This window comes from Pongo abelii, chromosome 6, assembly GCF_028885655.2.
Source record: "Pongo abelii isolate AG06213 chromosome 6, NHGRI_mPonAbe1-v2.0_pri, whole genome shotgun sequence".
Lineage (NCBI taxonomy): Eukaryota > Metazoa > Chordata > Mammalia > Primates > Hominidae > Pongo > Pongo abelii.
Window position 1 is genome coordinate 10,818,242 of NC_071991.2, and position 20,908 is coordinate 10,839,149.

The 20,908-nt window shown below is 50.4% G+C and overlaps 1 protein-coding gene across 1 annotated transcript; it reads left to right on the forward strand.

Annotated features, from left to right (window-relative positions):
* The first annotated feature begins 3,185 nt into the window (after positions 1–3,185).
* Positions 3,186–15,343, forward strand: SERPINE1 (serpin family E member 1). Its single transcript, XM_002817789.5, has 9 exons — positions 3,186–4,047; positions 5,208–5,479; positions 7,217–7,450; positions 8,963–9,157; positions 10,742–10,940; positions 12,536–12,636; positions 12,757–12,843; positions 14,041–14,124; positions 14,445–15,343. The coding sequence occupies exons 2-9, from the start codon at positions 5,209–5,211 to the stop codon at positions 14,480–14,482; spliced, it is 1,209 nt and encodes a 402-aa protein (XP_002817835.3). The 5' UTR covers positions 3,186–4,047; position 5,208; the 3' UTR covers positions 14,483–15,343.
* The last annotated feature ends 5,565 nt before the right edge of the window (positions 15,344–20,908 follow it).

The window sequence follows — 20,908 nt, forward strand, 5'->3', positions numbered from 1 at the left end:
ATTGGAAACTTCACATGGACCCGATAACACAGGTTTTGCCTCAGTTTCTAATACACATCCTCCCTATGCCTACAAGTTTCCACCGATTTGGGAAAAGACCCCTTAGTAAGTCAGCCACTTCTGAGTCCAAAGTAAAACGCTCCCCACCCTCCACCCCAATCAGGACTAGAGCTGCTCCCCAGTTCTCCCGTGCCCAAGGATGGAATGTCCCTTTTGCTCTTTGCTTTGTCCTTTGAGACAGGGTTTCTCTTTGTCACCCATGCTGGAGTGCAGTGGTGCAATCATAGCTCACTGCAGCCTTGAGCTCCTAGGCTCAAGTTATCCTCCTACCTCAGCTTCCCATGTAGCTGGGACCATAGGTACATGCCACCACACTGGGCTAATTTTTTTTTTTTTTTTGGTAGAGATGGGATCTCACTGTGTTGCCCAGGCTGGCTCAAATTCCTGGGCTCAAGTGATCCTCCTGCCTCAGCCTCCTCAAAGACTGGGATTACAGGTGTGAGCCACCACACCCAGCAGGGGTGTCTGTTTTGGATTGGCATCAGGATCATCCACCCAATCTATGAGTGGGGACTAAATTGGTGACTGCTCCTGCAGAGCTCTGGCTGTCTACAGAAAACAACAGAGAACTGGCAAAGTATGGGACAATGGCTCCTGGTATGACAGGCAGAGGAAGGGATGGAGGCTAAGCTGCAGGCTGGAGAGGCTGGCGTCAGACACCTGAGGAGGCCACATCTAGCTATGTCTAGACGCATTGAACTTTCAAGTCTTTGAGGCTTGGTACTCCCTGATCCCTGTTCCCTCTGATCCTTAAGGTCAGAGAGCAAAGCTTTGGGAGGTACTTTTTTTTTTTTGAGACAGATTCTTGCTCTGTCACCCAGGCTGGAGTGCAATAGCATGATCTCGGCTCACTGCAACCTCCACCTCCCAGGTTCAAGCGATTCTCCTGCCTCAACCTCCCAAGCAGCTAGGATTACAGGCACGCACAACCATCCCTAGCTAATTTTTGTATTTTTAGTAGAGATGGGGTTTCATCATATTGGCCGGGCTGGTCTTGAACTCCTGGCCTCAAGTGATCCACCCGCCTTGGCCTCCCGAAATGCTAGGATTACAGGTGTGAGCCACCATGCCCAGTCCTGGGGTACTTTTGAGGACAAGAGATAAGTCTGGGACTGGGCATGGTGGCTTATACACTTTGGGAGGCAAAGGTGAGAGGATTGTTCCAGCCCAGGAATTCGAGACCAGCCTGGTCAACATAGCAAGACTCTGTTTCTATAAGAAAAAATAATAATTAGCTGGGCGTGGTGGTGCTTGCCTGTAGTCCCTGATACTTGCTTGAGCCCAGGAGTTCAAGTCTGCAGTGAGCTATGATCACACCACTGCACTCCAGCATTGGTGACAGAGTGAGACCCTGTCTCCAAAAAATAAAAGAGATGGGTTTGAGGCCAGACTTGTCTTCTTCCAAGAGGTCAGGACAGTTGCTTCTTCCTCACCGCTAACCACACTCTCAGGGACTCCAAACCACAACTAAGAAAAGGAAAAAGACATAAACAAGAGGCAGTTTCACAGGAAGAGTTCTCTTAATGTGTCTGTGAGCCTAACTTTCCGACTGAGGTTCTCCTCTCTTTCCCTGCCAGCTGTGAGAAAACAAAGCCTAAGGCAGATTAAAAAGTAGGAGGGCTGCTCAGTGTGGTTGCCCTTGGTATCTGTTTACTGAAAAAATCCAAAACAAACATCTGATGCTTCCACCCACTGAAACTTCCTGTGACTCTGCTATCAGCTGTCACCATGGATTCTCCTAATTGAAGCCCACCACCTACACAAGACCCAACAGTGCGTGGACCCCAAGTATGCCATCTCTCCAATACAGGACCCCCTGGGCAGCACCCTGGCCACCCTTCCATCCACAGCATCCAGACCACACGGCCAAGGGCACCTGACCCTGTCAAAACCCCAAATCCAGCTGGGCATGGTGGCTTACACCTGTAATCCCAGCATTTTGGGAGGCTGAGGCAGCTGGATCACGAGGTCAGGAGTTCAAGACCAGCCTGACCAACATGGTGAAACCCTGTCTCTACTAAAATACAAAAATTAGCCAGGCGTGGTGGTGCACACCTGTAATCCCAGCTACTCGGGAGGCTGAGGCAGGAGAACTGCTTGAAGCTGGGAGGCGGAGATTGCAGTGAGCCAAGATAGTGCTACTACATTCAGCCTGGGCAACAATATAAGACTCCATCTCAAAACAGAAAAACAAAAAAACAAAAAACAACAACAACAAAATCCACTAGTCTAGTCCTACATGCTCACCCACCACTAGCCAGTTTCCACCCACTACAGCAGAGGTCCCCAACCTTTGGGCCAGGGGCCGGTACTGGTCCATAGCCTGTTAGGAACCAGGCTGCATAACAGGAGGTGAGTGGCAGGTGAGTGAAATTTCATCTGTAGTTACAGCCACTCCCCATCACTCGCATTACCACCCGAGCTCCACTCCCTGTCAGATCAGTGGCGGCATTAGATTCTCATAGGAACTCAAACCCTATTCTAAACTGTTCATGTGAGGGATCTAGGTTGCAAGCTCCCTATGAGAATCTAATGCCTGATGATCTGTCACTGTCTCCCATCACCCCTAGATGGGAGCATCTAGTTGCAGGAAAATAAGCTCAGGGCTCCCACTGATTCTACACGTTGGTGAATTGTGGAATTATTTCATTATATATATTACAATGTAATAATAATAGAAATAGAGCACACAATAAATGTAATGCACTTGAATCATCCCGAGACCAACCCACCCTGGTCTGTGAAAAAATTGTCTTCCATGAAACCAGTCCCTGGTGCCAAAAACGTTGAGGACCACTGCTCCACAGAATCTATCGGTCACTCTTCCTCCCCTCACCCCCTTGCCCTAAAAGCACACCCTGCAAACCCACCATGAATTGACACTCTCTTTCTATCCCTTTTCCCCTTGCGTCTGTGTCTGGAGGAAGAGGATAAAGGACAAGCTGCCCCAAGTCCTAGCGGGCAGCTCAAAGAAGTGAAACTTACACGTTGGTCTCCTGTTTCCTTACCAAGCTTTTACCATGGTAACCCCTGGTCCCGTTCAGCCACCACCGCCCCACCCAGCACACCTCCAACCTCAGCCAGGCAAGGCTGTTGACACGAGAGAGCTCTCAGGGGCACAGAGAGAGTCTGGACACGTGTGGGAGTCAGCCGTGTATCATCAGAGGCGGCCGGGCACATGGTAGGGATGAGGGAAAGACCAAGAGTCCTCTGTTGGGCCCAAGTCCTAGACAGACAAAACCTAGACAATCACGTGGCTGGCTGCATGCCCTGTGGCTGTTGGGCTGGGCCCAGGAGGAGGGAGGGCGCTCTTTCCTGGAGGTGGCCCAGGGCACCGGGTGGACAGCCATGGGGGAAAAACTTCCACGTTTTGATGGAGGTTATCTTTGATAACTCCACAGTGACCTGGTTCTCCAAAGGAAAAGCAGGCAACATGAGCTGTTTTTTTTTTTTCTCCAAGCTGAACACTAGGGGTCCTGGGCTTTTTGGGTCACCCGGTATGGCAGACGGTCAACCTGGCAGGACATCCGGGAGAGACAGACACAGGCAGAGGGCAGAAAGGTCAAGGGAGGTTCTCAGGCCAAGGCTATTGGGGTTTGCTCAATTGTTCCTGAACGCTCTTAAACACGTACACACACAGAGCAGCACGCACACACACACACACACACACACACACACACACACACATGCCTCAGCAAGTCCCAGAGAGGGAGGTGTCGAGGGGGCCCCGCTGGCTGTTCAGACGGACTCCCAGAGCCAGTGAGTGGGTGGGGCTGGAACATGAGTTCATCTATTTCCTGCCTACATCTGGTATAAAAGGAGGTAGCGGCCCACGGAGGAGCACAGCTGTGTTTGGCTGCGGGGCCAAGAGCGCTGTCAAGAAGAGCCACACGCCCCCCTCCAGCAGCTGAATTCCTGCCCCTCAGCAGCCGCCGCCAGCCAGAGCAGGACGAACTGCCAATCGCAAGGCACCTCTGAGAACTTCAGGTAGGAGAAAAGCAAACTCCCTCCAACCTCTTACTTGGGGCTTAAGGCAGAGAACTCGCCTCCCTCCATGATCCCCCGCTATTCCTCTATTTTCTTTTCCTCCGACCTGCAGCCTTGGGTCGACCCTGCCCTAGGGGTGACTGCAGGAGAGCAGGGAGGATGGTCAGGCCCCACCAAAAACCATATCACTCAGTAACAAGAACCTTGACTCTCTCGGTCCCTCTGCATCAAGACACTCACCCATTTCCCACCTCATGCCTGCTAACTTGAATGAAACAATCGCTGGGAAAGCATTAAGAGAATTAAGGCTGAGCACTGTGGCTCATGCCTGTAATCCCAGCACTTTGTGAGGCTGAGGCAGGCAGATAACTTGAGCCCAGGAGTTTGAGACCAGCCTGGGCAACATGGCAAAACCCTGCTCTCCCAAAAAAATACAAAAATTAGCTGGGCATGCTGGTGTGCCTGTACTCCCAGCTACTTGAGAGGCTGAGGTGGGAGGATTGCTTGAGCTGGGGAGGCGGAGGCTGCAGGGAGCCAAGACTGAGCCATCGCACCCAGCCTGGGTGACAGAGCAAGACCCTGTCTCTAAAAATGAATGAAAGGAAGGAAGAAAGAGAGAGAAAGAGAGAAAGGAAAGAAGGAAGGAAGGAAGAAAGAAAGAAAGAGGAAGAAAGAAAGAAAGAGAAAGAAAGAGGAAAGAGGAAGAAAGAAAGAAAAGAAAGAAAAGAAAAGAAAAGAAAGCAAATTTAAAGGCTTATGCAAATCAAAGATGTTGTGATAGTTGATAATTGAGCCTGGGCTAAATTCCCCCTGGGCTGCAAAGGCAGAGAGTGGTAATGACTTCTCACCTGCTTTTCTTCTAAGGCTTTTTTACGGTACACAGAGGGAAGGGAGATGGACTGGATTCCAAGATTCCCACAGGGCAAGATGGGCGAAGACTCCCTGCCACTGCCCGGGGATAAGTCAGTCTGAGTGAGACGGAGTGGGATGGGCTTAGAACCTCAACGTGTCATGGTCTCTTCCTGCACCTTGCCCTAGTGTTCACTCACCACCTGCTTGCAGGAAACAAGAAGAGCAGGGCCCACAGCTGGCCAGCTCCCCTCCCCTCCCGCCTGTCTTCCAGAACGATTCCTTCACCAGCCCTCTTTCCATTGCTCTAGGATGCAGATGTCTCCAGCCCTCGCCTGCCTAGTCCTGGGTCTGGCCCTCGTCTTTGGTGAAGGGTCTGCTGTGCACCATCCCCCATCCTACGTGGCCCACCTGGCCTCAGACTTCGGGGTGAGGGTGTTTCAGCAGGTGGCGCAGGCCTCCAAGGACCGCAACGTGGTTTTCTCACCCTATGGGGTGGCCTCGGTGTTGGCCATGCTCCAGCTGACAACAGGAGGAGAAACCCAGCAGCAGATCCAAGCGGCCATGGGATTCAAGATTGATGGTGAGCCACGGGACACCAGGGGAGGGGGTGGCATGCAGAACAGACCTACCAGAAGCCAAGGAAACGCTGGCTCTGGCTTAGCCGAGCCAAGCCCCATACAGCTGTGCTGCAGGGGCCACCCCATCTTCTTCCCACTACACCCCAAGTCACTGGACCCTTGAATCTCCATATCTAAATAAGTAGATTTACCGCTTATTCACCACCGTGTGATCTTAACCTCATTAAGCTTGCCCATCTACAAAATGAGGATTATTTGCTGTCCTAAAGAATTCATGGGCCGGGCACGGTGGCTCACGCCTGTAATCCCAGCACTTTGGGAGGCCGACGCGGGCGGATCATGAGGTCAGGAGATCAAGACCATCCCGGCTAACACAGTGAAACTCCATCTCTACTAAAAATACAAAAAAATTAGCCAGGCGTGGTGGCAGGCGCCTGTAGTCCCAGCTACTCGGGAGGCTGAGGCAGGAGAATGGCGTGAACCCAGGAGGCAGAGCTTGCAGTGAGCTGAGATCGCGCCGCTGCACTCCAGCCTGGGCGACAGAGAGAGACTCTGTCTCAAAAAAAAAAGAATTCATGGAATTACATTTGTGAAATACTTAGCATAGCCATCACTATAGGAAAAAAATCTAAGGGCAGGCATAGTGCCTCATGCCTGTAATCTCAGCACTTTTGGAGTTTGAGGCAGGAGGATCACTTGAGGCTAAGAGTTCAAGGCTAGCCTGGGCAATACGGTGAAACCCTGTCTCTAATAAAAATATAAAAATTAGTCTGATGAGGTGGTGCACCTGTAATCCCAGCTACTCAGGAAGCTGAGACACAAGAATCGCTTTAACCCGGGAGGTGGAGGTTGCAGTGAGCTGAGATCACACCATTGCACTCCAGCCTGGGTGACAGAGTGAGACCTATCAAAAAAAAAAAAAAAAAAGAGAGAGAGAGAAAGAAAGAAGAAGAAAGAAAGAAAGAAAGAGAGAGAGAGAAAGAAAGAAAGAGAAAGAAAGAAAGGGAAAGAGAGAAAGGAAGAAAGAAAGAGAAAAGAAAAAAAAATCTAAGGCCAGGCAAGGTGGCTTATGACTGTAATTTCAGCATTTTGGAAGACTGAGGCAGGAGGATCACTTGAGGCCAGAAGTTCGAGACTAGACTGAGCAACAGGGAGACCCCTGCCTCTACAAAAAAATTTACAAATTAGCCAGATGTGGTGACACATACCTGTAGTCCCAGCTACTCAGGAGGCTGAGGTGGGAGGATGGCTTGAGCCCAGGAGCTGGAGGCTGCAGTGAGCTATGATTGCACCACTGCACTTCAGCCTGGGCAACAAAGGGAGGCCCTGTGTGGAAAAAAAAAAAAAAAAAGAAGAAGAAAGAAAATATTTAGGGTTCATCCAGGAGGCGGAGGTTGCAGTGAGCCGAGATTGCGCGCCATTGCACTCCAGCCTGGGAGACAAGAGCAAAACTCCATCTCAAAAAAAAACAGGAAGAAAATATTTAGGGTTCATAACTTAAGAACAGAGAAAAATATTCTAGCCCAAAGAAAGGGTTGGGATCTGAGACTTTTGAAGAAAGGAAGAAGATACAGAAAAGAGATTTTGTCCTGGAATGAAATCTCCCTCCAGAGAGCCCTGGGAAGGCACGGTAGCCCCCATCCATCAGGGTGGAGCCCCTTGTGGGGGAAGTGGGCTCGGCGGGGAACCCTCAATTCAACATGAGCCTCACATGTCCTGTCCTCTCTGCCCCGTTGCAGACAAGGGCATGGCCCCTGCCTTCCGGCACCTGTACAAGGAGCTCATGGGACCATGGAACAAGGATGAGATCAGCACCACAGACGCGATCTTCGTCCAGCGGGATCTGAAGCTGGTCCAGGGCTTCATGCCCCACTTCTTCAGGCTGTTCCGGAGCACAGTCAAGCAAGTGGACTTTTCAGAGGTGGAGAGAGCCAGATTCATCATCAATGACTGGGTGAAGACACACACAAAAGGTGAGCAGGCAGGGAAAGGAAGCCCGTTCCCTGGGCCTCAAGAGAAAGGGAATTTGGAAACAAATCCACATATCCCAGTTGGGTGCAGTTGTTCACACCTGTAATCCCAGCCCAACACTTTGGGAGGTCTAGGCGAGAGGATGGCTTGAGGCCTGGAGTTTGAGACCAGCCTGGCCAACATAACAAGACCTCATCTCTTCAAAAAATTTAAAAACCAGCTGGGCATGGTGGTGCACACCTGTAGTCCCAGCTACTTGGGAGGCTGAGGTGGGAGGATCACTTGAGTCCAGCAGTTCAAGGCTGCAGTGAGCTATGTTTGCACCACTGCACTCCAGCCTGGGTCACAGAACAAGACCTCATCTCTAAAAAACAAACAAAAACCAAATCCACATATCCTAAACAATGCTCCTTTTCAGCATTCTCTTCTCTATGGACAGAGGGCTGGATGCTTTAAGAACCAAATCTTAGGCTGGGCACGGTGGCTCACGCCTCTAATCCTAGCACTTTGAGAGGCCAAGGCGGGCAGATTGCCTGAGCACAGGAGTTCGAGACCAGCCTGGCCAACATGGTGAAACTCTGTCTCTGTCAAAATACAAAAAATTAGCCAGGTGTGTCGGCGCGTGCCTATAATCCCAGTTGCTCAGGAGGATGAGGCTCAAAGAATCACTTGAACCCGGGAGGCAGAGGCTGCAGTGAGCTGAGATCGTGCCACTGCACTCCAGCCTGGGTGACAGAGCAAGACTTTTCTCCAAAACAAAGGAACTAGACAGGTTCGTTCAAACCCCTGACTGCACGCAGCCCTTTGACATACATCCAGTTGAGGACTGGGAACTCTGGGAAACATTTTTTTTTTTTTTTTGAGACGGAATCTCGCTCTGTCCCCCAGGCTGGAGTGCAGTGGCGCGATCTCGGCTCACTGCAAGCTCCGCCTCCCAGGTTCACGCCATTCTCCTGCCTCAGCCTCCCGAGTAGCTGGGACTACAGGCGCTTGCCACCACACCCGGCTAATTTTTTTTGTATTTTTTAGTAGAGACGGGGTTTCACCGTGTTAGCCAGGATGGTCTCGATCTCGTGATCCACCCGCCTCGGCCTTCCAAAGTGCTGGGATTACAGGCTTGAGCCACCGTGCCCGGCCACATCTAAAAGGCTTAAAAACTTTGTCTAACTTCAGCTGGGCATGGTGAATCACACCTCTAATCCCAACACTTTGGGAGGCCGAGGCAGGTGGATCACAAGGTCAGGAGTTCAAGACCAGCCTGACCAACATGGTGAAACCCCGTCTCTACTAAAAATACAAAAATTAGCCAGGAATGGCAGCGGGCGCCTGTAATCCCAGCTATTCAGGAGGCTGAGGCAGGAGAATCGCTTGAACCCAGGAGACGGAGGTTGCAGCGAGCCGAGATCGTGCCACTGCACTCCAGCCTGGCAACAGAGCGAGACTCCGTCTCAAAACAACAACAACAACAAAATTGTCTAACTTCCTCATCTTCCTGGTCATTGGTTTTCCCATAGGTATGATCAGCGACTTGCTTGGGAAAGGAGCCGTGGACCAGCTGACACGGCTGGTGCTGGTGAATGCCCTCTACTTCAATGGCCAGTGGAAGACTCCCTTCCCCGACTCCAGCACCCACCGCCGCCTCTTCCACAAATCAGATGGCAGCACTGTCTCTGTCCCCATGATAGCTCAGACCAACAAGTTCAACTACAGTAAGTCCAAGAGCCCCTTCCCCACAGCCCACAGCAACTGCATCTCATTCCTGGGGCCTCCCAAGGAATACCCAAAATGTCGCCCTCTGAGGGAGGAAGACCACAGGGAACGCTCCCCTTTAAGGGAGGAGAGGCCCTAGAATATACTCCAGCTTTGACAAAGATTTCCCAAGCAGGAGACATCAGGATAATGTCTGAGGTTTATCCCATAAAGGATGAAGCTGAAATCCAGAGATTCCCTCAGGGCCACATGTGTCCACCTGACTCCAGGGTCTCATCTTCGTGTGTTGCTAGTGTGATTACCTGGGGATGAGAAATCCTGCTGGGGGAGTTGAGGTTAAGAGGATGAGGATTCCAGGTGCTGTGGCTCACACCTGTAATCCCAGCACTTTGGGAGGCCAAGGTGGGCGGATCAGGAGTTTGAGGTCGGGAGTTTGAGACCAGCCTGGCCAACATGGTGAAACCACGTCTCTACTAAAAATGCAAAAATTAGCCAGGTGTGGTGGCAGGTGCCTGTAATCCCAGCTACTTGGGAGGCTGAGGCAGGAGAATCACTTGAGCCCGGGAGGTGGAGGTTGCAGTGAGCCGAACGAAATTGAGCCACTTCACCCCAGCCTGGGTGAAAGAGTGAAACTCCATTTCAAAAAAAAAAAAAAAGGATGAGGACTGGGATGAATTGGTGGCTAGGTGTGGGGAAAATGGAAGTGAAGGAAGGCCAAAAGAGACAGAGAAGGCCTGGCGCGGTGGCTCACGCCTATAATCCCAGCACTTTGGGAGGCTGAGAAGGGGGATTGCTTGAGGCCAGAAGTTGAATACCAGTCTGGGCAATATAGCAAGACTCTGCCTCTACAAAAAAAAAAAAAAATTGTTTTAATTAGCCAGGCTTGGTGACATGCATCTGTAGTCTACTCAAGAAGCTGAGGTGAGGCCAGGCGCGGTGGCTCACGCCTGTATTCCCAGCACTTTGGGAGGTCAAGGTGGGTGGATGACCTGAGGTCAGGAGTTCAAGACCAGCCTGGCCAACATGGTGAAACCCCGTCTGTATAAAAATACAAAAATCAGCTGGGCATGATGGCAGGTGCCTGTAATTCCAGCTACTCAGGAGGCTGAGGTGGGAGAATCTATTGAACCCGGGAGGGGGAGGTTGCAGTGAGCTGAGATCACGCCATCGCACTCCAGCCTGGGCGACAAAGTGAGACTCCTTCTCAAAACAAACAAACAAAAAACAGAAGCTGAGGCGGGAGGAATATTTGAACCAGGATTCGGAGGCTGCAGTGAGCTATGATTGCACCACTGCACTGCACTCCAGTCTGTGTGACAGAGTGAGACCCTGTCTCTTAAAAAACACACACACACACACAGAGAAATTAGAAGATACTGAATTGGCAGAAGAGAAGGGAAATAGAAATTAAAATACTGAATAGGGGAGCAGTGAACAGGGGATCCCCAAAAGTCAAGAGCGAGAGAGAGCTTGGCTTCCAGAAAGAGTGGAGAAGCCAGGAGAACTAGGTGAAAACCCAGTGCTGGGTTGCCATCAGCGAGAGCTGGAGCCATTTCCAACGAACCATCTTGTTGTCTTCACAGCTGAGTTCACCACGCCCGATGGCCATTACTACGACATCCTGGAACTGCCCTACCATGGGGACACCCTCAGCATGTTCATTGCTGCCCCTTATGAAAAAGAGGTGCCTCTCTCTGCCCTCACCAACATTCTGAGTGCCCAGCTCATCAGCCACTGGAAAGGCAACATGACCAGGCTGCCCCGCCTCCTGGTTCTGCCCAAGTAAGCCACCCCCGCCCCCCACTATCTCCCCCACCTACCCACCCCTCTCTCCTGACTCCCTAAAGTCACCACCCCCAGGTTGAATTTCCCAGATCTGTGACGCTCGCAGGGCAGGGACATGCATGTGTGGGAGGCTGATGGGAAACTGTGGCCTGGGTTTGATTATGAGTCTTGCAATCATCCCTCCCCGTGTTTCTGCTGGAGGGCAGGGGACAGCTCTTCTTGACCACACCCCCACATTGACTACCCCCAGAATACCCAGCAAAAGCCCCCAAAAGGAGAGCCAGAGACATGAGGGAGGTGGGGGCCCAATCAGTCCACATCTACTTAGGGTCGCCCCATCACCACTTCCATCCCCAACCCTTTCAAGTCAACATCCAAACAAAAGAAATCACTTCCAAGGACGGAGCAGCTCAAAGCGCAGCTTCTAGCTGGGGTTCCAAGAAAGCAGATTTTTCGAAATCCTTCTGCAGAAGGAGGCAAAGAGATTTTTCGAAATCCTTCTGCAGAAGGAGAAGGCTGGAGCTGGGGAACTCCAGAATTATAGGGAAGCCTCCCACCACGCTCATCCCAAATTTCCGGATGCTATAATGCCAGGCTTGGGGAAAGAGGAGAATTGAGTTGGTTAGCTGGTGCGTGCTCTCACTTGCATCCTCTCTCTCTCTTCCTCTTTTTTTTTCCCCCCTCTCTCTCTGGCTCATAAAAATCGAGGTAATTAGTAATTCCCTGGTGAGAAGCAGAGAGTGCACAAAGGCCCCCTGCTTGAGTCCTCTTCAGGGTTAGCTCTCAGACACACAATCTGCAGAACAGATTTTTGTTCCAACATCCTTGCAGGAGAATTTGCCCTTAGCTTCCCCCGCCCCAGCCAGGCTGAATAAAATTATGCTGAAACTACTGTCTTATTTGAGGAAAGTAATTAGTCATAGGTGGGAGGGGGTGGGGAGATTGCAGAAGAATGTTCATGAATATTAGGATTTCCAGCTCTAAGGGGGACTTTGTAAACAGCTTTAGAAAAAGAACCAGGCCAGCTGGGTGTGGTGGCTTATGCCTGTAATCTCAGCATTTGGGGAGGCCAAGGCGGGCAGATCACTTGAGGTCAGGAGTACAAGACCAGCCTGGCCAACACGGTGAAACCCTGTCTCTACTAAAAATACAAAAATTAGCCGGCCGTGGTGGTGAGCACCTGTGATCCCAGCTACTCGGGAGGCTGAGGCCAGGGAATCACATGAACCTGCAAGGCGGAGGCTGCAGTGAGCCGAGATGGTGCCACTGCACTCCAGCCTGGGGGACAGAGCAAGAATCTGTTTCAAAAAAAAAAAAGAAAAGAAAAATAGGAAGGAAGGAAGGAAGGAAAGGAAAGGAAAGAAGAGGAGAGAGAGAGAGGAGAGAGAGAGAGAGAGAGAGAGAGAGAGAAAGAAAAAGAAAGAAAGGGAAAGAAAGAAAGAAAGAAAGAACCAGGCCTCCCTCTCCAACCTTCACCTCCATTCATATTCTGGCCACTTGATTCGGGGGACATCTGGTAGGGGACGGGGAAATGTGGGAGCTGCCAGCCAGAGGGGACCCCGGCTTGAGCAGCCTCTTGCTGCTATCCGCAGATTCTCCCTGGAGACTGAAGTCGACCTCAGGAAGCCCCTAGAGAACCTGGGAATGACCGACATGTTCAGACAGTTTCAGGCTGACTTCACGAGTCTTTCAGGTAAGAGGACTTTCCTTTGCATTTTCTCATCCCAGTGGAGTGCGGGGGCCCCTAAGAGGAAAAAGGAACCTCTCCTTGAGAGCGGCAGCTGATCTAATCCTGTATCCACATCTGTTTCAGACCAAGAGCCTCTCCACGTCGCGCAGGCGCTGCAGAAAGTGAAGATCGAGGTGAACGAGAGTGGCACGGTGGCCTCCTCATCCACAGGTGAGTCTGGCTCAGGTGAGGCTCCACGGGTGTCGCCTCCATCGCCCTTCAGGATAACTGGTCCCCAGACCCGGAAAGGACCCCGCAGCCCTCTCCACACAGAGCAGCTCTGTCTGTGCTCAGCCACCACCCGCTCCCCACCTGTTTCTCAGCTTGGAAAACAGGCTTGGGACCATGGAACCGTTTCCTCATCTGATGGCTTCTAAGTTCCCTGACTGTGAAAAGGCCTCCTAAAGGAAAACCCAAGTTGTTCCCACAGTGGGAAGTAAACTTAAGAAACATGCTTATCAGGCCAGGCGTGGTGGCTCACACCTGTAATCCCAGCGCTTTGGGGGACCAAGGCGGTGGATCACTTGAGGTCAGGAATTCGAGACCAGCCTAGGCAACATGGCAAAACCCTGTCTCTACTAAAAATACAAAAATTAGCCAGGTGTGGTGGTAGGTGCCTGTAGTCCCAGCTGCTTGGGAGGCTGAGGCAGGAGAATCACTTGAATCCAGGAGGCAGAGGTTGCAGTGAGCCAAGATCACGCTGCTGCACTCCAGCCTGGGCAATAGAGCACGACTCTGAAGAAAAGGAAGAAGGAAAGAAGGAAAAGGAAGGAAGGAAGGAAAGAAAGAAAAAGAAAGAAAGAAGGAAAGAAAAAGAAAGAAAGAAAGAAAGAAAGAAAGAAAGAAAGAAAGAAAACAAAGAGCTTATCAATAAGCCCTTAAAGGATTTAGATAAATGTGTGTAAGGGAAGAGCTGATCCATTGCTACCAAGCTCCTGGAGGAAACCAGGTCTCAGAGGATGTCTCTAAACTTTTAAGGTTCATATTCAGGAAAACAAACAACTTCCAGCTGGGCTTAGTGGCTCACACCTGTAATCCCAGCATTTTGGGAGGCCGAGGCAGGAGGATCGCTTGAGCCCAGGAGTTTGAGACCAGCCTGGGCAATATAATGGGACTGTGTCTCTACAAAAATTAGAGAAAAATTAGCCAGGCGTGGTGGCATGCACCTGTAGCCCCAGCTACTTGGGAGACTGAGGTGGGAGGATCACTTGAGCCCAGGAGTTCGAGGCTGCGGTGAGCCACGAAGGCACCACTGCACTCCAGCCTGGGCGACAGAGGGAGACCCTGTCTCTAACAAAAACGGCGGGGGCGGGGGTGGTGCCAGTGCCAGCATCCCTCTGTTCTAAGACACTGTCCCTTCTCTTGCAGCTGTCATAGTCTCAGCCCGCATGGCCCCCGAGGAGATCATCATGGACAGACCCTTCCTCTTTGTGGTCCGGCACAACCCCACAGGTGAGCCTGGAACCCATCACGTTCCACATCCTCCCACCCATTCTTTCTCTCAGGAACTAGTCCCGACAGATGTAGACATCTCTCTACCCCTAAGAGGGCTCTGGGCAGGGAACCCATAACCCTACCCTGCTTCCTGTCCCAAGAGGAGGCCACCTTCTATCACCCACAGACAGTGCCGGGTCCCTGCTCTGTCACTCAGGCAGCTGCGACTCCAGACAGCTCACTCATCTGCCTAGATCTCAGTCCTTCTACCCACATCCAGCCCGATGAGCTGTCCCACTCCTTCCGCTTCTCAACCCCCATGGTTCTTCCATCCTCAGGAACAGTCCTTTTCATGGGCCAAGTGATGGAACCCTGACCCTGGGGAAAGACGCCTTCATCTGGGACAAAACTGGAGATACATCGGGAAAGAAGAAACTCCGAAGAAAAGAATTTTAGTGTTAATGACTCTTTCTGAAGGAAGAGAAGACATTTGCCTTTTGTTAAAAGATGGTAAACCAGATCTGTCTCCAAGACCTCGGCCTCTCCTCGGAGGACCTTTAGGTCAAACTCCCTAGTCTCCACCTGAGACCCTGGGAGAGAAGTTTGAAGCACAACTCCCTTAAGGTCTCCAAACCAGACAGTGACGCCTGCGGGACCATCTGGGACACCTGCTTCCACCCGTCTCTCTGCCCACTCGGGTCTGCAGCCCTGGTTCCCACTGAGGCCCTTTGCAGGACGGAACTACGGGGCTTACAGGAGCTTTTGTGTGCCTGGTAGAAACTATTTCTGTTCCAGTCACATTGCCATCACTCTTGTACTGTCTGCCACCGCGGAGGAGGCTGGTGACAGGCCAAAGGCCAGTGGAAGAAACACCCTTTCATCTCAAAGTCCATTGTGGCACTGGCCACCCCTCCCCAGTACAGGGGTGCTGCAGGTGGCAGAGTGAATGTCCCCCATCACGTGGCCCAACTCTCCTGGCCTGGCCATCTCCCTCCCCAGAAACAGTGTGCATGGGTTATTTTGGAGTGCAGGTGAATTGTTTACTCATTGAAGCAGATTTCTGCTTCCTTTTATTTTTATAGGAATAGAGGAAGAAAGGTCAGATGCGTGCCCAGCTCTTCACCCCCCAATCTCTTGGTGGGGAGGGGTGTACCTAAACATTTATCATATCCTTGCCCTTGTGTGCTTGTTAGAGAGAAAGAGGACTACTAAGGAAAATAATATTATTTAAACTCGCTCCTAGTGTTTCTTTGTGGTCTGTGTCACTGTATCTCAGGAAGTCCGGCCACTTGTCTGGCACACACCCCTCCGGACATCCAGCGTGACGGAGCCCACACTGCCACCTTGTGGCCGCCCAAGCCCCTCGCGCCCCTCGCGCCCCTCTTGTTCTCGTCTTTTTCCCCTTGATGGAAATTGACCATCCAATTTCAGCCTCCTTCAGGGGATCAAAAGGACGGAGTCGGGGACAGAGACTCAGACGAGGACAGAGTGGTTTCCAATGTGTTCAACAGATTTAAGAGCAGAAATGCAAGGGGCTGCATGACCTACCAGGACAGAACTTTCCCCAATTACAGGGTGACTCACAGCCGCATTGGTGACTCACTTCAATGTGTCATTTCCGGCTGCTGTGTGTGAGCAGTGGACACGTGAGGGGGGGTGGGTGAGAGAGACAGGCAGCTCAGATTCAACTACCTGAGATAATATTTCTGAAAACCTACCAGCCAGAGGGTAGGGCACAAAGGCGGATGTAATGCACTTTGGGAGGCCAAGGCGGGAGGATTGCTTGAGCCCAGGAGTTCAAGACCAGCCTGGGCAACATACCAAGACCCCCCCCTCTTTAAAAATATATATATTTTAAATATATTTAAATATATATTTCTAATATCTTTAAATATATATATATATATTTTTAAACACCAATTTATGGGAGAATTGCACACAGATGTGAAATGAATGTAATCTAGTAGAAGCCTGATCAGCCCACCGTGTTCTCCACTGAAAAATCCTTTCTTTGGGGTTTTTCTTTCTTTCTTTCTTTTTTGATTTTGCACTGGACAGTGACGTCAGCCATATACAGGATCCACAGGGATGGTGTCAAATGCTATTGAAATTGTGTTGAATTGTATGCTTTTTCACTTTTGATAAATAAACATGTAAAAATGTTTCAAAAAAATAATAAAATAAATAAATACGAAGAATATGTCAGGACAGTCACTGCCTTCACCTTCTCCATTTCACACCGGTGGTACAAGAAATCAGAAGCCTAGGCCAGGCGTGGTAGTTCATGCCTATAATCCCAGCACTTTGGGAAGCCGAGCTGGGTGGATCACCTAAGGTCAGGAGTTTGAGACCAGCCTGGACAACATGGTGAAATCCCGTCTCTACCAAAAATACAAAAATTAGCTGGGTGTGGTGGCTGGCGCCTGTAATCTCAGCTACTTGGGAGGCTGAGGCAGGGGAATCACTTGAAGCCAGGAGGCAGAGGTTGCAGTGAACCGAGATTGCACCACTGAACTCCAGGCTGGGTGACAGAGCGAGACTCCCTCTCAAAAAACAAACGACAACTACAACAACAACAACAAACCCAGAAATCAAAATCCTGTTGGTCCATAGACCTTATGTAGGAAGGGACCTTCCTACATCCAGGTTGGCCCAACATGGGGGAGTCCATGAAACGGTCACCTCAGCTCTGCCACAAGCCCCAAGGATAAGTTGATTCTGCCCCTGGGAATCATCCTCAGAAAGGAAAAAAATGTTCCCCCACCGTAAACTTTCCACTTACCCAGACAGGCCTGCTCGTAAGTCACTGTCCCTGTGGGTTCCCAACTCTGTTCATGACACTTCCTTCCAGCACCAAATGCTTCCCACCCCTCTACTTCCACTCTCCATTCTTCAAACCCAGCTCAAGTTCCAGTTCCTCCACCTAGGACTTCCCATGGATCCAGCCAATATCACTCTCAGGTCCGGCGCAGTGGCCCACGCCTGTAATCTCAGCACTTTGGGAGGCCAGGGCAGAAAGTTTGCTTGAGGCCAGGAGTTTCAGACCAGCCTGGACAACATAGTGAGACTCTTCCTCTAAGAAAAGAAAGAGAAAGAGAGAGAGAGAGAGAGAGAGACAGAGGAAAGAAAGAGAGAGAGAAAGAAAGAGAAAGAGAAAGAAAGAGAGAGAGAGAAAGAAAGAAAGAAAAGAAAAGAAAGAAAGAAAGAAAGAAGGAGAAAGAAAGAAAGAAAGAAAGGAGGGAGGGAGGGAGGGAGGGAAGGAGGGACGGAGGGAGGGAAGGAGGGAGGGAAGGAGGGAAGGAAGGAAGGGGATCAAAACATCATCACTCTCAACTCGACACTGACTGAGTTTTCTTCTCCCTGGTCTGTAACAGTGCTTGGATTCTCGAGTGTTCTTTAGCTTTGTGTGTGTGTGTCTTACCCTCCCCAAACCCATCGAGGTATCACGTTTCTTGAAAACAAGGCTCTCTTGTTATATATACTCTAGCATCTTCCTGAAAATGGCTCCCTGAAAAGTCTTTTATTATCTTCCTCCAGCATCTCGAAGGCTTTTGGCAGAGGGCACACTTCCCTCCATTAGTTTCTGTTCAAATATTCAAAAATAATTTTTTAAACTGAAAAAAGACCAATAACCATCTGTCGAACTTGTATATTGTCTAACTCCAGAACCCTGAAGATAGGATTCAGAGATGCACCCCCTGAACACCCAGCTCATTTCTATTGCTTTTTAAACAATTTTTTGTAGAGACGGGGTTGCACCAGGTTTTGAACTTCTGGGCTCAAACAATCCTCCTGCCTCGGCCTCCCAAATTGCTGGGATTACAGGTGTGAGCCACCATGCCCAGCTTGGCCCAGGTATATCTTTCAACCTCCTTATACCCTGAAAGTATGACTAATTCCAGGCCCCAGGCTAGTGGCTGAAAAGTTACCTGTCTGTAACAGATTTGCTTGGAAAGCTAAACAGCCTCTTTTTGCACAAAATGCTTCAAAAAGCAGAACAAATTAGCCCTAACTCTGCAGTATACAGTTCAAAAACTGCCCACCCATGCTGAGATGGCTCTAGAGGAAAAAGAGTTCTTCAAAAAGCCCCCTCACCACAGAGGAGGCTTGTTCCAGGAAATGCCCCATTTAACAGACTCTCAGCTATTGTGAGGACAAAAATGATGTAGACTCACAGCACGAGACCTGCCCAGCCGTGTTTGACTTTGCCTGGCTCTGTCCCTTGCCTGTTCTAAGTTTGTCTTCCCTTCTCTAATTTTTTTCTTCTAAGACAGGGTCTCGCTTTGTTGCTGAGGCAAAAGTGCAGTGGCACAATCTTAGCCTATTACAGCCTCCATCTCCTGGGCCCAAGCCATCCTCGCACCTCAGCCTCCCAAGTAGCTGGGACCACAGATGTGCGCAGCCAAGCCCTGCTAATCTTTGCATTTTTTGGAGAGATCGTGTCTCACTATATTGCCCAGGCTGGTCTCGAATTCCTAGGCTCAAGCAACCCACCTGTCTCGGCCTCCCAAAGTGCTGTGATCACAAAGTGCTGGGCCACCATGCCTGGCCCGCTGCTCTTTAGGGATGAGAAATTAACAAGATCTGCCTCCAGCTACGGTTATTGTAGATTTCTTGTAAACCACAAACAGTGGAATTATTTATCTGCTCATCTGTGGGCAAAGAGTATGAATGTTGTAAATCCCTTGATGGTAAAAATATTCTGTCAAAAGGAAATTTGTCAAGGAGACACCATCTGTTTTTGAAATCATTTTTTTAGGTGGTTTCTCAAGTAAGGTTTGTTGAAATAATAGTAGCAAGCGGCTGGGCGCGGTGGCTCAGGCCTGTAATCCCAGCACTTTAGGAGGCCAAGGTGGGCGGATCGCCTGAGGTCAGGAGTTTGAGACCAGCCTGGCCAACAAGGTGAAACCCTGTCTCTACTAAAAATGCAAAAATTAGCCAGGTGTGGTGGCAGGTGCCTGTAATCCCAGCACTTTGGGAGGCCAAGGCGGGTGGATCACGAGGTCAGGAGTTCAAGACCAGCCTGGCCAGGTTGGTGAGACACATAAAAAATTAGCCAGGTGCAGTGGTGGGCGCGTGTAGTCCCAGCTACTCGGGAGGCTGAGGCAGGAGAATGGCGTGAAACCAGGAGGTGGTGCTTGCAACGAGCCGAGATCACGCCACTGGACTCCAGCCTGGGCAACAGAGCGAGACTCCATCTCAAAAAAAAAAAAAAAAAAAAAAAAGTAGCCAGCACTCAGGAAAACTGAGACACAGAGAGGTTGAGTAACTTGATCTCATAATTATTATTATTTTAGAGAGAGGGTCTCTGTTGTTTAGGCTGGAGTGCAGTGGTGCAATCACAGCTCACTGCAGCCTTGAACTCCTGGGCTCAAACAATCCTGTCTCAGCCTCCCAAGCAGCTGGGACTACAAGTGTGCACCACTACCTAGCTAATTTGTTTTTCTTTTTTTTTTTGAAATGGAGTCTTGCTCTGTTGCCCAGGCTGGAGTGCAACGGCTTGATCTCTGCTCACTACAACATCCGCCTCCCAGGTTCAAGTAATTCCCCTGTCTCAGCCTCCTGAGTAGCTGGGATTACAGGCATGTGCCACCATGCCTGGTTAATTTTTGTATTTTTAGTAGAGATGGGGTTTTGCCATGTTGGCCAGGCTGGTCTCGAGCTTCTGACCTCAGGTAATCCACCTGCCTCGGCCTCCCAAAGTGCTGGGATTACAGGCATGAGCCACTGCACCCTGCCCCAGCTAATTTTTTAATTTTATTTTTTGTAGAGACAGGGTCTCACTATGTTGTCCGAGCTGGTCTTGAACTCCGGGGCTCAGCCTCCCAAAGTGCTGGGATTACAGGCATGAGCTACTGTGCCCAGCTGCTGCTATCATTATTATTACTTAACAGCCACAGGCAGTTGGGCATCCTGTGTTCCCTGCCTCTACACTGTATTGCCTCTCTCTGTGGCACGTGTGAACAGGAACAGGTCTCCCCAAACACCAAGAAGGGCTCAGACGTAGGCAGGACACGGTGGCGAATCACTTGAGGTCAGTAGTTTGAGACCAGTCTGGCCAAAATGGTACAACCCCATCTCCATTAAAAATACAAAAAAAATTAGCCAGGCATGGTGGCGCACAACTGTGGTCCCAGCTGCTCAAGAGGCTGAGGCAGGAGAATCACTTGAATCCAGGAGATGGAGGCTGCAGTGAACTGAGATCACACCGCTGCACTCCAGCCTGGGCAATAGAACAAGACATCAAGAGAGAAAAAAAAAGGAAAGAAAGAAAGAAGGAAGGAAGGAAGGAAAGAGAAAGAGAGAAAGAAAGAGAAAGAGAGAAAGAGAAAGAAAGAAAGAAAGATAAAAGGAAGGGAAGGAAGGGAAAGAAAGAAGAGAAAGAAAGAAAGAAAAAGAGAAAAGAAGGGCTCAGACGTGGTCGAGTATAAAGGTGCTGGCCAGGCAGTGGCTCATGCCTGTAATTCCAGCACTTTGGAAGGCCGAGGCAAGTGAATCACCTGAGTCCAGGAGTTCGAGACCAGCCTGGGCAACATGGCGAAACCTCGTCTCCACAAAAAAAAAAATACAAAAATGAGCCGGGCGTGGTGGCAGGCGCCAGTAGTCCCAGCTACTCTGGAGGCTGAGGTGGGAGGATCGCCTGAGCCAGGGAGGTCAAGGTTGCAGGGAGCCAAGATCAAGCCACTGCACTCCAGTCTGAGGTGACAGAGCAAGACCCCGGCTCAAAAAAAAAAAAAAAAAAAGTGCTGTCCTCACGTGCCAGTCATCAGCAGCTTCTGTGTTGCCACCAGCTGCAGGGCCA